This window comes from Herpailurus yagouaroundi, unplaced genomic scaffold, assembly GCF_014898765.1.
Source record: "Herpailurus yagouaroundi ecotype Mexico unplaced genomic scaffold, PumYag 77, whole genome shotgun sequence".
Classification (NCBI taxonomy): Eukaryota; Metazoa; Chordata; class Mammalia; order Carnivora; family Felidae; genus Herpailurus; species Herpailurus yagouaroundi.
The window spans coordinates 15,216,762-15,231,342 of record NW_024412388.1 but is presented as its reverse complement, the minus strand read 5'-3'; the positions used below and the strand labels follow the sequence as shown (position 1 = coordinate 15,231,342).

The 14,581-nt window shown below is 40.5% G+C and overlaps 1 protein-coding gene across 7 annotated transcripts in view; it reads left to right on the top strand.

Annotated features, from left to right (window-relative positions):
- The window catches only part of HP1BP3 (heterochromatin protein 1 binding protein 3), a 39,542-nt gene extending 30,225 nt beyond the window's left edge, over window positions 1–9,317 (top strand). For 6 of the 7 annotated variants that reach the window (XM_040463586.1, XM_040463555.1, XM_040463574.1 and 3 more), the window contains 4 exons: window positions 2,803–2,962; window positions 4,729–4,840; window positions 6,950–7,063; window positions 7,521–9,317. In XM_040463586.1, the coding sequence (XP_040319520.1) occupies window positions 2,803–2,962; window positions 4,729–4,840; window positions 6,950–7,063; window positions 7,521–7,815 (681 nt within the window). In that variant the 3' untranslated portion in view covers window positions 7,816–9,317. The other variant, XM_040463599.1, reaches the window with a different exon arrangement.
- The last annotated feature ends 5,264 nt before the right edge of the window (window positions 9,318–14,581 follow it).

Here is a 14,581-nt window from a genome sequence, read left to right as displayed (position 1 = left end):
AAAAAAATTTTTTTGTAATGTTTATTTATTTTTGAGAAACAGAGACAGCATGAGTGGGAGAGGGCAGAGAGAGAGAAAGGGAGACCCAGAATCGGAAGCAGGCTCCAGTCTCTGAGCTGTCAGTACAGAGCCCAACGTGGGGCTTGAACCCACGAGCTGTGAGATCATGACCTGAGCCAAAGTTGGACGCTCAAACGACTGAGCCACCCAGGCGCCCCCCCCAACACTTTTTATTTAAAAGATTATCTATTCCCCACTGAATTGCCTTGGCATCTTTATTTAAAAAAAAAAAAAAATGACCATACATATTAAGGATTTATTTCTGGACTCCTGGTTTTTCTCCATTGATCTATGTATGAATTCTTATGCCAGGATCATAGTCTTGATGACTGTAGCTTTGAAAGTTTTGTGCAAGTTTTCAAATTGGAAAATGTCAAAAAATGTAATTTTTAAAGAATATTTTAATTATTCTTAGTCTTGTGCATTTCCATATGAATTTTAGGATGCATTTGTTATTTTTCACACACACACACACAAAACCCAGCTAGGATTTTGGTAGAGATTGCACTGAACCTATACATCAATATGGGAAGAATCACTGTCTTTATAATACTGAGTTTGCTAGTTCGTGAACACTGACTGTCTCTTTATTTAGATCTTTAACTTCTCTCAGCAGCATTTTGTAGTTTTCAGTATATAGGTCTTACATTTAAGTTTATTCCTAAGTATTTTATTCTTTTCCACGTTACGGTGAATGGAAATATTTTCAAGATTGTTCATTGCTGACATTTAGAAATACAGTTGATTTGTCTGTTGATCTTATATCTGGCAACATTATATGTTATATGTTATATCTGGCTGAACTCATTCACTAGTTCTAGTAGTTTTTTGTAGATTCCTTAGGATTTTTGTGGACTCCCTACGATTTTCTACATAGAGTCATGTCATTTGCAGATAAAGACCATTTTGTTTACCTTTCTCATCTGGCTGTTTCGTTTTGCTTTGCTTTTTTCTTGCTTAATTATACTGAATAGAGAACCTCCAGTACAATGCTGAGAGCAGACATCCTTGTCTCATTCCCCTTATTAAAGGGGAAACATCAAGTCTTCGATCATTAAGTTAGCTGTGGGTTATTTATAAATGCCTGTTATCAGGTTGAGAAGATTTCTCCCCTATTACTAGTTTGTTACATTTTATTATGAGCAGCTTTTGGGTTTGTAAAATGATTTTTCTGTGTCTCGAGATGAGCATGTGATCTTTGTCCTTTATTCTGTTAATACGGTGTATTACATTAATTGATTTTGTGCTAATTCCTTAAAGGTTAGTTGCCATGTGGAACCTAAAACCATATCTGTGAACCTCTTGTACTCTTGCCTTAAATCTTTGGGTCTGTCTTGAACTTGGAGCAGATGTTTTAACTGCATAATTTTATAACATGGTCATTTGGAAGATAGTGGTTCACTGAATCATGCAGATAATTAAAGTGTTACCACATTTCATCAAACAGTAACAAAAGTAATAGTACCCACCGATCTTATCAGAACAATATTTAAGTACTCAGAAATTACTAAGCTCACCGTAGTATATACAAATGTTCCATGATTTAAATTTTTTCTTAAAAAGTTGCATTTTATGCTTGGCAACAAATACTGTTAGTTGTTTTCCTTGAAGGGAGAGGCTCATTTAATACATTTTCAAGAAAATGTCTACCAGATGCCCAAGTCTAAATAATAATTAACCATAGTGTATCTAATAGTCGTTCCTTCAAGTAAGGAGTATCCCATGAAAAATGAAGCTAGTTCAGCTCACAACTCAGACCCTGGGGTGCTTTTCCTTGAGACCACCGTCATATCTCCACATGCAGTTGACATGCTTAATGTGTTCTTCCCATTTCATCCCATAAAATAACAGAAAGACATGTACTGGGATTGAGATTTAATAAGATAACTTTTGCTACTTCATTGAGGACATTCTTAAGTGAAATTGGCTTTTTTTTTTTTTTTTTAAACAAGCACATAGCAGTAAATACAGCAACTACTGGTACATTTTTGTGTCTCCGCCTTGATTTATGGTAAGGTATCGGCAGTTTTACCCACCATCGCTTTTCCACCATCAGTGCAGATGTCACCACAGTGAAGAAGGCAAATCACATCTTAGCATTATTATGAAAATATTTTTGATCTTGCAGATCCTCTGAAAGAGTCTCAGGATCCCCAGTGGGTTTGTGGACCACTCTTTGAGAATCTCTGTTGTAGATCATACCTGAGTTTGTCCTTTTACTCTTTGTGCTTAATGGTGCTGATCTTTGTTCCCCATCCTTTTGTCCTTGGAATATGCTATGTCATTTTCTGTTGTATGATACCCTAAACAATTATCACACTTTTCCTTTGCTATTTTCTTTACAGGATTAAAAAGGTTATTTATTATTTTTCTAACTACTCCACTTTTCAGATTGAGACAAGGAAGTATTCTCAAAACTGTCTTACTTATTTGGGACATAACAAGTTAACCTGCTTATTGGGATACAGCTGTCACTCTGTTTGAGTTAAGGGTAGCTGTTGCTCTGTTAGGTTGGATGGAGGGGTTAATGGAAAGAGAAAATATCCATAGGAGGGTTGGGACTCCTCAGTTAGATTAAATACCTGATGAGCGGGAAGAGAAAGTCCCTAACCTGACAATTTATTGTAAAACATATCTGTGCTAATGCAGGAACTCCGACCCACCTGGTGCAGAGGAGTCTTGTCTTGACCTGCTTTGGGAGAGTGTTGTCTTGATGCTTTTCTCTTCCTCCTTGGAAAACAGCTGAAGAAATCAGGGGAGAAACCCCTGCTTGGTGGAAGCCTGATGGAATATGCAATCTTGTCTGCTATTGCTGCCATGAATGAGCCGAAGACCTGCTCTACCACTGCTCTGAAGAAGTATGTCCTGGAGAACCACCCAGGGACCAATTCTAACTATCAAAGTAAGGCTCACAGTTGTGTGCATTTAACTGGGATCGGCGGGGATTGCCTCGTAAACAGTTCTGGAGATCATGCTATTACAAAGCATTAACTGCTGACTGAAAATCAAGAGGGAACAACTTTACAAATTATTATTTACAAAAGGAAAAAACAAATAAGCAAGGCTTATCCTTAATTTACAATGTCTGCTGAAGATCAGGATTTGATTTTACTTTACTATAAAGATTTTAGATAAATCTCTTGGTTCAGAATACCTCTCAAGTGTAGTATCTTTTTGCCTTTCTGAATGTCTACCAAACCATGTAATTTTCCCTTGAAGCCAAGCAGGTGTTTTAAAATGCTACTTATGTTGTTTCTTGTTGCCTTAAGCCCTAGAACAAAGAATACTTTTCTCAGGAAAGTGTCTTTACCCTGTCAGGTGGTGATTTGAGATTAAAAGCCTCACCTTAGCACTGTCATATCCAGGTTAACGAGGCTGTATATTTTCTCAGTGAACTACGAGAATAGGTGTAGTGGTGTAGGGTAAGGAATATGGAAAATACGTAACAAAGTGCACACTAGTCTGTATTCTTTTGATTAAAAGTAATTTTGGGGGCGCCTGGGTGGCTCAGTCGGTTAAGCGCCCGACTTCGGCTCAGGTCATGATCTCACAGTCTGTGGGTTCGAGCCCCGCGTCGGGCTCTGTGCTGACAGCTCAGAGCCTGGAGCCTGTTCCAGATTCTGTGTCTCCCTCTTTCTCTGACCCTCCCTGTTCATGCTCTCTCTCTCTGTGTCTCACAAGTAAATAAATGTTAAAAAAAAAATTTTTTTTTTTTAAAGTAATTTTGAAGTCTTAATACTGACTTTTAACCTATGCAGTATGAATTTTATAATGTTATGAAGGAATGCTTTCCTTTTTTTAATGTTTATTTATTTTTGAGAGAGCATGTTTGCACACCTGTGTTCAGGGGAGGGGCCAAGGGGTGGAGAGAGAGTATCCCAAGCAGGCTCTACAAACAGCACAGAGCCCCACAGTCCGCAGAGCCCGACACGGGGCTCGAACTCACAGGCCATGAGATCATGACCTGAGCCAAAATCAGAAAATGAACACTCAACTGAGCCACCAGGTGCCCCCGGTTTTGTCATCTTGATACTCTCCTAAATTATTTCTGAGTACATACAGGTATCCAATAGATGTTTGAATGAATGGAAATGAGAGATTAGTTTTAGGTTGGCTACTAATCATTTTTGCGTCACTGTAGGGCACGTCACTCACCACTCTGGGCTCCTGTTCTGCTTTCTCTGAAACGAGGAACTTGTCTTAATGGTCTTAATGGACTTAATGGTCAGTCTCTTGCCATGACAATTTAACTCTTTTCAAATTTATGGGCACTTAATTGTTAAGTGAATTAGTTAACAATTCTGACCACAAAAATTTCAGTTAGCACATGTCACCTACTGTTTGACAGGACAGTAAATTTGTATATAAATGTTTGTGGTTGAGGGACTTATAAAATAGAATAACTAGGGGCACCTGGGTGGCTCGGTTGGGCATCTGACTTCAGCCCAGGTCATGATCTCACAGTTTGTGGGTTCGAGCCCCGCATCGGGCTCTGTGCTGACGGCTCAGAGCCTGGAACCTGCTTCGGATTCTGTGTCTCCCTCTCTCTCTGCCCCTCCCCCACTCATGCCCTGTCTGTCTCTGCCTCTCGAAAGTAAATAAATGTTAAGAATTTAAAAAAAAAAAAAATTGTAGGTAACTTTCTTCATTTCTGGATTTTTTATTCAGTGCATTTGTTGAAGAAGACTCTTCAGAAATGCGAAAAGAATGGATGGATGGAACAGATCTCTGGCAAAGGATTCAGTGGCACCTTCCAGCTCTGTTTTCCCTATTACCCCAGGTAAGCAGCCAGGCCATAATGCAAAGTGTTGGTGATTGTAAATTTAAAATCTTGGGCTTAACTGATTAGTTTATTACTGTTTTACTTGAAAATAAAGATTACTTAAGGCAGTATTGTTTTAGAGCAAACACTTTTCATGTTAGAACTGGAGAATGTTGGCTACCCTGCTAGATCTTCTTAGCCACCCATTCCTTAAAATCAAGCATGGAATTCTTTGAGATCATCGGCCGGTTATTTTTGTGTTCATTCTTTCTTTATTAAATAAATGATAATGACAAGATTATTAGAGAATTGGGGCGCCTGGGTGGCGCAGTCGGTTAAGCGTCCGACTTCAGCCAGGTCACGATCTCGCGGTCCGTGAGTTCGAGCCCCGCGTCGGGCTCTGGGCTGATGGCTCGGAGCCTGGAGCCTGTTTCCGTTTCTGCGTCTCCCTCTCTCTGTGCCCCTCCCCCGTTCATGCTCTGTCTCTCTCTGTCCCAAAAATAAATAAACGTTGAAAAAAAAATTTTTTTTAAGATTATTAGAGAATTATGTATGTTTTCATCGTCACTCAAGGAGGGGAGAGCATTGGCTGCTTCCAATAACCCTAGTCTGCCTTCTCCATACTATAGAGATAGGGCCATTTCCTTGAAAATCTTTTTGATCTATACTTTATTTATGCACCAAACCAAAAAATGTATTGAGCACCTCCTTGGGGTCAAGCATTGTTCTGTGCACCTGTGCAATGGCCTTCTTATACTCTGATTTCTAGTAAAGTGCCATGACATGTACCACTAAAGCCCTATTTTAGCAAGAGTATAGTGTATTTCTTACATTGTACCTTGTGTACAAGCCTCTGTTACTTGGCCGATTGCATATTATTTGAATTTTTCAAATATTAAATTTAATTCTTAAAGTCTTGTACATAAAATGTTATAATTCAAGGACTTATTACACAATGGAATCAATATTTGTATCAATAAGGGCAAAGAAAATTAGAAAATCCTTGCTGACTTTCTCTAAAACTTGGAAGAGATTCAGCCTTTATGATATTTTGAGGTCTTTTGCCAGTATCATGAGGCCAAAAAAATGTATACTGCTGTGCAAACTGTTTGCTGTCTTGTAGACAGACCAGTCACTGCTGTATATTCAGTGGCTAATACAGTGCTGGACACACATCAGGAGCTTAAATTGCTTACTAAGTAAATGATTAAGAATCCATTTTAAGGGCGCCTGGGTGGCTCAGTCGGTTAAGTGTCTGACTTCGGCTCAGGTCATGATCTCACAGTTTGTGAGTTCGAGCCCCACCTCAGGCTTTGTGCTGACAGCTTGGAGCCTGGAGCCTGCTTCACGTTCTGTTTCTCCCTCTCTTTGCCCCTCCCTCTCTCATGCTCTGCCTGTCTCCCTCTCAGAAATAAATAAACATTAAAAAAAAAAAATCCATCTTATTGGGGCACCTGGGTAGCTCAGTGAGTTAAGCATCCAACTCTTGATTTTGGTGCATGTCATGAAATCAAGCCCCATGTTGGACTCCGTGCTGGGTGTGGAGCCTGCTTAAGATTCTCTCCTTCCCTCTGCCTTTGCCCCTCCCTCACTGTCATACCGTGTTCTCTCACTGTCTCAAAACATAAAAAGAGATGCCTGGTTGCTCAGTCAGTTGAGCTTCTGACTTGAGCTCAGGTCATGATCTTGTCGTTCATGGGTTCAGGCCCCGCATCGGGCTCTGTGCGGACAGCTCAGAGCCGGGAGCCTGCTTCGGATTCTGTGCCTCCCTCTCTGTCTCTGCCCCTCCCTGCTCGCACTCTCTCTCTGTCTCTCAAAAATGAATAAATATTAATAATTTTTTTTTAAAAACATAAAAAAATTAAAATAAAGAGTCCATTTTTTCTAATGGTAGGAGGAAGGGAATGAGGTATGGTTCTAGACTCTTAATAGATTTGTTATAACTGCGTGTGTGTTGAAAACAGGTTAAACTGTAACCCGACACTTGCAACATGGCATTTGGGGAGGGCAGGAAGATGCGGAATGTCAAAGAAAGAGCATCTAGGTTCACATTTTTCCCTTTCCTATGTGGGACTTCTCTTTTACGTAATTTTACCGTATTTTTCTTTTCTTTTTCTCTTCTCATAGCCCAGGAGTTCTATTTCCAAAGAAAGAGCTAGATGATTCAAGAGACGAGGATGAAGATGAGGAGGACTCTTCAGAAGAAGACTCTGATGACGAAGAGCCACCACCTAAAAGAAGGTGTGGATGTGTGGGTGTCCTACCTTTGAGCTAATAGTGGCAGTAATAGTAATTAATAGCATTGTAACAACTCAGGATCCTTCTCAGAAGGCTCTTGGTGTAACATTTGAATTTGTCTTACTGGAAATTCAGGGGCTTTGAACTTAGGAAGCACTGTGAATATGTGTAATTTACTGTTTGGTCAAATCTGTGTGTATATCCGTAGTTGGTTGGTTATTGAAAGAAAAACAATCCCATATTTTCCTAGGAAGAACATCACAAATTATGTACAGACTCCCATGAAGTGGTTGAATTTTCACACAGTTTTAGTAAGGGCTATAGTCAAATCACCACGTTCCTGTCCTTTACATCGGTGACTTCTGTCTACCCTGTGTCTTTTTTGGCAAAGTATCCGGTCGTCCTGGCAGAGTGAGTCTCTTGAGTACTAAGTGATCGCCTTTGCTCTTTGTTCTCACAGGTTGCAGAAGAAAACCCCAGCCAAGTCTTCGGTGAAGGCCGCATCGGTGAAGCAGAGAGGGTCCAAGCCCGCGCCCAAAGTTCCAGCTGCCCAGCGGGGGAAAGCTAGGCCCTTGTCTAAGAAAGCCCCTCCTAAGGCCAAAACTCCTGCCAAGAAAGCCAGACCCTCATCCTCAGTCATCAAGAAACCTAGTGGTGGCTCTTCAAAAAAGCCTGCAGCCAGTGTCAGAAAGGAAGTGAAATTGCCCAGTAAGGGCAAAGCCAACATGAAGAAGTCTTTCAAAGCAAAAAAGTAAATTTTATAGGAAAAAAAGGGTATCATGATAAAATTCAGAATCTTATTTTCTAAGGTCAGTGTGCATTTGTTTTAGTTTTGATGCTTTTAAAATTACATTTTTTCCCTTCCCTATGAACATTGTGGGGAGGGAATATAAATAAACCAGTTTAGGCATTTGTTCGCTTTAGGTGCTGTTCTTGGTGCCTACCCCTTCCCTCAGTCATTTTAATTTCTGCGATAACTCCGGATTTTCCTGAACTGTATAATCTCCACTTGTCATTTTTTCTCCCTCTACCCCAACCCTCTTTCTTTTTTTATTGTCAGCTTTGGCTTTTTTTTTTCTTTGTTTCTTCCAGCTTTATCTAAACACTTGCAAAGATTTTTATATTTGTAGAAAACATCAAGAGTAGGATACTGGTCAGGTGCTGGAAGTAAAAAAAAGAGGCAGTATATAGCACTGACTGAATGGAAAAGCCTTCTGCCTGGAGACTTCAGTTATAGCTATAATAATTAATCTTATTTATAAAACCACTCCACTAACCCTTTCTCTCCAACTATATAAACACAGAGACGTCTTAGCTTTGGGAATAAGCCAAAAAACATTATGACTTCATTAGATTCTGCAGACCTAGGACTCCTTTGGGCCACTTTTCACGTTGGCCGATTTCCAGGTGTTTTTCACTGGCCCAGAGCGTTGCGCTCCCTCAACCACAAGCACAAATTGCCTCCACCATTTGGTTTCTGACTGAAGGGAAATACAGGAATATGTTGAGTTTATGATTTCTGGTGTCACCTGTGTTACCAAAAACCACACCATATAAAATCTTGATCAAATGTTTAAATATATTTTTTAATATTTGGAGCATGAGTTGTTTCCTGTTTGCCTTTTTTATAAGGAAATGTTGGAGAGTTACATCATTGCTAATATAGAAATGTTAAGTGGAAAAACATACAATTTGCTAAAATAAACTAAATTCCAGATTCATCTGTGGGTTTTTTTCCCCTCCTTTCTTTCCACAGCACTTTTGATATCAAGCAAGTGGCTTCTTTTTTTGAGATATTTACAAAAAAGAAAACAGTAAATGAAGCCCAACTACCTAACCCTTTCTCATTTGTATTTGGTTTAGTATTGTGAAGTTGTGTTAAATAGTACTAGCTTTCTACTTGAGAAATACTGATTTCCGGTTATCATTTATCCTCCCTGTGGCACTTGACATTTTAATCGTCTTAAACTTTTTGGTGTACATCTTCTGGCCCCTTGAGTACTGCCAGAGGCAAAAGACGTTTGTTTCCTTCATTCCACTTGCATTGTCTCCTGGGATCTCATCTGCAGCCTAGAGTGTGGCTGGGAAATGGACTTGAGAAGATTGGCTTGAAGTAGATCCATAATCATGTGTGATCCCATCATGAGCTCATTGGAATTTGTGTTGCATGTAAGGCAATCTTTCCTGTTGTAAATCTTCCTTTTTTTATGTACATATATTTTGAAAAATATGAATAAACATGAAATTTTAAAGCTGCTGAACTGTAGCTTCTATTTAAAAGATTCTATCTAGTAGACCCTTAAAAGTAGCTAAGTGTTGCATTCACTGGAGTCTTTCCTCCTTGGAATAGCTGCCATCCGTTTTCCTTTGTATTTCTTTCTTTCTTTTATTTTTTCGTGTTTTTTAATGTTTATTTTTGAGAGAGAGAGAGAGAGTGAGAGAGAGAGTTGGAGCCAGGGAGGGGCAGAGAGAGAGGGAGACACAGAATCTGAAGCAGGCTCAGGCTGTCAGCACAGAGCCCAACATGGGAGTTGAACCCACGAACCTTAAGATCATGACTTGAGCCGAAGTCAGACACTTAACCGACTGAGCCAACCAGGTTCCCCTTCCATTTTCCTTTTTAAATACAAACTTCAGTTAATTTGCTTTTGAATTCTTCATATGGATGGTAAATGATGTTTCTAGATATATTGAACCCAATTACTTAATGAATAAGAGGTTTAAAGTCATTTTGCATTTTATTGAGGTCCTTGTTTTCAAGATCATAGATTCCAGTTTTTTATGTTCAATGTTCAGATAGATAGTCTTTAGACTAGAAAAAAAAAAATACAGCACTGCAAAAGGGTTGATACAGACCTGATCTTAGAAAGTAATCCTAATTTCTCTTTTGCTATTTGGCAGGTAATAATTCTCAATTTCTTAGTAGTATGAGTGTTGGGTACCTGTGCTAAGAATACTCTTCTGGGATCAAAAGTTGGAGGATTTTGGTTGGTTTCTTCATTTTATGATCCCACTTGTAAAAAGATACTCTGAACAGCCACTTAGTGGTTATGTTGTCCAGTAGGTGCTCCAGCACAGGGTAAGAAGTTTATTAGATCATTGGGGGTCCTTTCCCACTCTGACATTCTGTAGCTAACAGAATGTCATAACTTTGTCAAGTTACGATGAAGTTCAGATAAGGACAAAACTGTCCTTGCTTCAGCATCTTGTAAAGGGAGACAAGAGGGCCACTCCACTCTTCAGTGAAAACCGTGTCATCAGAGATGTACAGGCACCTTATGTTGAGATAAAGGAATGTTTGGTTTTTTCTCCCGTCCAGGCATTTAAAGGAGTGGGATACATACATTTTACTTCCATGTTACAGAAGGAAAAACTGCAAACTCCAGATGTAATCCCAGCAATTTCCAGCATGGATCAGTGGCTTCAGTACCATCTGCTAGTGACTCACTGAGCTCAGTTACGGTGTTTCACATACTCTTAAACCACCTACAAACTACCTTTGATAAATGAATCTCAGAAAGTACCGGGAGAGAGATTGTCAGCTTCTTAACCTACCTGTGAAAGAAGAGCTACCATTGCAAAAAAAAAAAAAAAAGTGAAGATCTTTTCTTAGTATTATGGTAAAAGCATTCAATACAGATTATAACCATCCACATGGTCTTAATGAAAAGGAAGTCTGGTCCAATATAAATCTTAGAAAACAGATGTATGTTTTAATCATGTCTATTGGGTATAATTAACCAAAAAATTACATGAAAACAAGAGCTAGGTAATATGCCGACACCTTTAACATTTTTTCCATCATTCTTACAAAAGTTTGTCAGCCCTAGTTTAGGTTTGCTAACCTATTTTTTGTACCTACTTTAAAGAATCTAGTCTTGCTCCGGCTGTGATACTCTTGGCCATCATGTGATAGATTAGGAGAAAGAGGTTAAGCCAGCCATATTCATGAACTGCTGTATTTAGCCAACTAAAAAACTTTAAAAGTTTAGGATTATAGTTGAGATTTCTCATCTTTGGAACCTGCAAAATTGTATTAATTACTTTATTTCTCTTTGAGTTAAGCAAAAATTCTAATTTTGTTCATGATGGGAAATTCTCTTCTTAATTGGAAAAAGATCATTACTAAGCTCTTCCCCCAGAGGTGCTGATCGACGTTACTTCCCAGCATGCAGTTTGTTTTGCATTTTCACGGGAGAACAGATGGTCACTCAGTTCTGCAGAGCTGAGCTACAGCTACAGAACCCGAACATGTTGAAGCTCTTGGCTTAGGAACTGCTTGGCAGAACTGTGCTCAGAAGCCAGGAGGGATCGCTAAACGGTATCCCTCAGCTGCATGGAGTTTGCCTTTTTTAAGAAACTAATCTCTTAACTTTTTTTCTCTCTATTAAGTTCTATCATTTTCCACAGATTCTTCACTGGTTTTTCTGTTGCAGAAATTTTCTACCTTTGATTATTTAAATGTATTAGCTTAGTCTGAACTGTTCCTAATTTTTTGTCAACAACCAGTATGTGAAAGGAGCCTTCCGAAGGTACCTTCCCAAGTCATTTTCCTCAAAAATTGAAATTCTCTTTCTCTTCACATTGTATATAAATGTGTAATTGACACTATTTGCGGGGCGCCTGGGTGGTTCAGTCGGTTAAGCGTCCGACTTCGGCTCAGGTCATGATCTCGCAGTTTGTGAATTCGAACCCCGCGTCAGGCTCTGTGCTGACGGCTCAGAGCCTGGAGCCTGCTTCGAATTCTGTGTCTCTCCATCTCTCGGCCCCTCCCCTGCTCATGCTCTGTCTCTCTCTGTCTCTCAATAATAAATAAACGTTAAAAAAAATAACACTATTTGCTATGAAATCTTTGTTTAACAAAGAGACCTTTCTCTTTGGTGCCTTTCTCTTCCTCTGTGGTGCCTTGAGTGTTCAATAAAGTGCAATGGCAAATTTGACTTGTTAATATAAATAATAGTGACGATAATAGCCAACACTAATTGAGTTCCTTCTCCAAGGCTCTGTACGTACGTTGTATCATTGAATCCTAGCAACCCTATGAGATGATCATTGCTTATTAGGCCCACTTTACAGAGGGAAAACTAAGACACAGTGTGGTTCAGAAACTTGCCCCAGGTCACAACCAGAACTAAACCCGGCTTCTGAATGCAGAGCCATCTCTGGCTGCTCTGCTTCGTTTTCTCCCTTCCGCAGTTTTCCAAGCTTCGGAATTCCCTTACCCTACAGCCCAGTGACTCCGTGTTCTGTTCCTGGAAAACAAAGGACTTAAGAGTGGAGAGGATTTGGAAATGAGATGAAACTATTAAGTTTGCAGCTAGGAGTCACGGTGGCTTTTGTTTTAACAAGTTTGGCAAGAACTATTAGAATTCGATCTTGGATCTGCTGTAATCCAACAGATGGGAATGTCATCTAGGCTGTCCTGAGTTGTTTTGGTTACTGTACAAGTACTCGGTCATTCTCAGATCCTAACCTTGGGGTGCTGTTTCCTCACGGTTTCCTTACTACAGGCAAGTCCTTTCAGTTCACAGGATACTGGTACTTGTGAGAGCTTTTCCTCCAGGAGCGACAGCTTCCATCAGAACTTGGACACTGCTGAGTGAACAGCCCTCCTGCTCTTGATAACCTGTAAACTTGTACTACATGAAGTCTGCCTAGAGCCATGTCAGAGGGGGACATGGCCTGACAACTGAACCTTCTGGACAGGATATCTGCTTAGTAATTATGAGCTGGGATATTAGTAATCCTCGCTCACTGCACTCACGATTCTGAGAGGAACCTTAGTCATCTGGTCTCCCCTGCTATCCTTGTCTGCTTTGCCCCCAGTACCAACAGATACTCTTTCCTAAGACCCAGAGAGTTGCTCATCCATTTTACTGTGGAAGAACTTTTGCGCTGATGAAATTCTTCTTATATCAGACCTAAATCCCTTATGCTGCTTGTTTGCAACTTAAGTTTGCTGGGATGATACGGAAAGTGCTGGAAATTTTCATCAATTCCAACCTAAGACAGCCTCCTGGTTAGAGTGCATCACTCAGGCCAGTGTCCTAACATCTGTACCTCTGGTCCTTGGAGGCTGCATTACTTGCTAGCTGTGGGACCTTGGCCAAGACTCTTCATCTCCCTGAGCTTTGGTTTGCTCATCTGTCAAATCAAGGTGTTCAAATCCATAGTTCTTGTTTATTTTTAGAATAACCACCCAAGGGTCATGTGAGATCATTGTCAAAGTACTGAACCATGTTCACTACACTGAAGTTACTAAGGCATTTTAGAATTTTAGGAAAGACCTTTTTTTTTTTTTTTTTAAACAAATGAGCAAGAATTCTCTAATTTCACAAGAGTTCAGGTTGGTTGTTTAAATGACCATTCACTGTAGTTTCCTATTGCTAGGTGCTGTAAATCACACTATCTCAGATTCTCACAAATATGTTCTCAAAGATGTGTGAAATGAACCCCGATTTGCAGAAGCAAATAAATTTAGCTAATTTGCTCCAGTTTAAACATGTAGTAAGTGATGGAGTGAGACGTAAATCCAGGCTTGGTAGATGGATGACCAGTCACCTTTCCTCCACTCCCTCCTTAGTGGTTTTAGACACTGATGGCTCAGGTAGCAAAACCCCTGCCCACAACCCACAAGAGGATCTTGCCTTAAGATTAGCGGGCAATGGTTGCCAGATTTTTTTGTTAGGAGATTTTGAAACTAGGTTTTAAACAGCTAGGAGCTTCCATGTTAAAGATGAGCGAGAAAAGGAAAGAGGAGACAGACAGAAGTTTGAGTTTCAAATGCCGGGAAGGCGAGAAGAGCAGCCAGGTGGTCAAGAGATACGAGTCTGCTCTCAGCTGAGGTCACCAGAGGCCTGCGCAGCCATTAGCTGCCACCTGGGCCAGCCCTCGGGCCATAGCTGGCTGTGGGTGAAGACAGGCTACAAAGAAAGCGGTGCCTGCCTCATGGGCTGCTTTTTTTTTTTTTTTTTTTTTTAAGTTCACTTAAGTAATCTCTACACCCAGCATGGGGCTTGAACTCATGACCCCACGATCAAGCGTGGCACACGCCTGCCACTGAGCCAGCCAGGTGCCCCCAATTTTCTATTAAGTATCCTCTATTTTGTCTCCGGCAACAAAGTCTCTAACAAGTGTTTATGGAGAGGGGACCTCTTCCGACCTACACCTTTCAGTTGGAAAAGTACTAGGAACCATTCCTCGTTCCCCCCGCTTCTCCAATGGGGCAACAGGTAGCAACAAGAGAAAATGCCTGTTTTGAGGGCACCCATTTTATTCCACTGTATTGATGGTGGTGGGGATCATTACGTTAATGGTAATATTGAAACAGAAGGGAGTGCAAAGCCTAGAACAGTAAGAGAGGACTAGACTCCTAGAAATAAAGCAGCAGCAGCACTATGCAGGCTGCTCGGGGTGATGCTTGGCGGGGGGGGGGCCCCCCAACGCCCATTCATCCTCCAAAAGCAGAAGCGCTGCCCTAACCGGGACCCTCTGACAGGCGCCCACGGGCTGGAGATGACG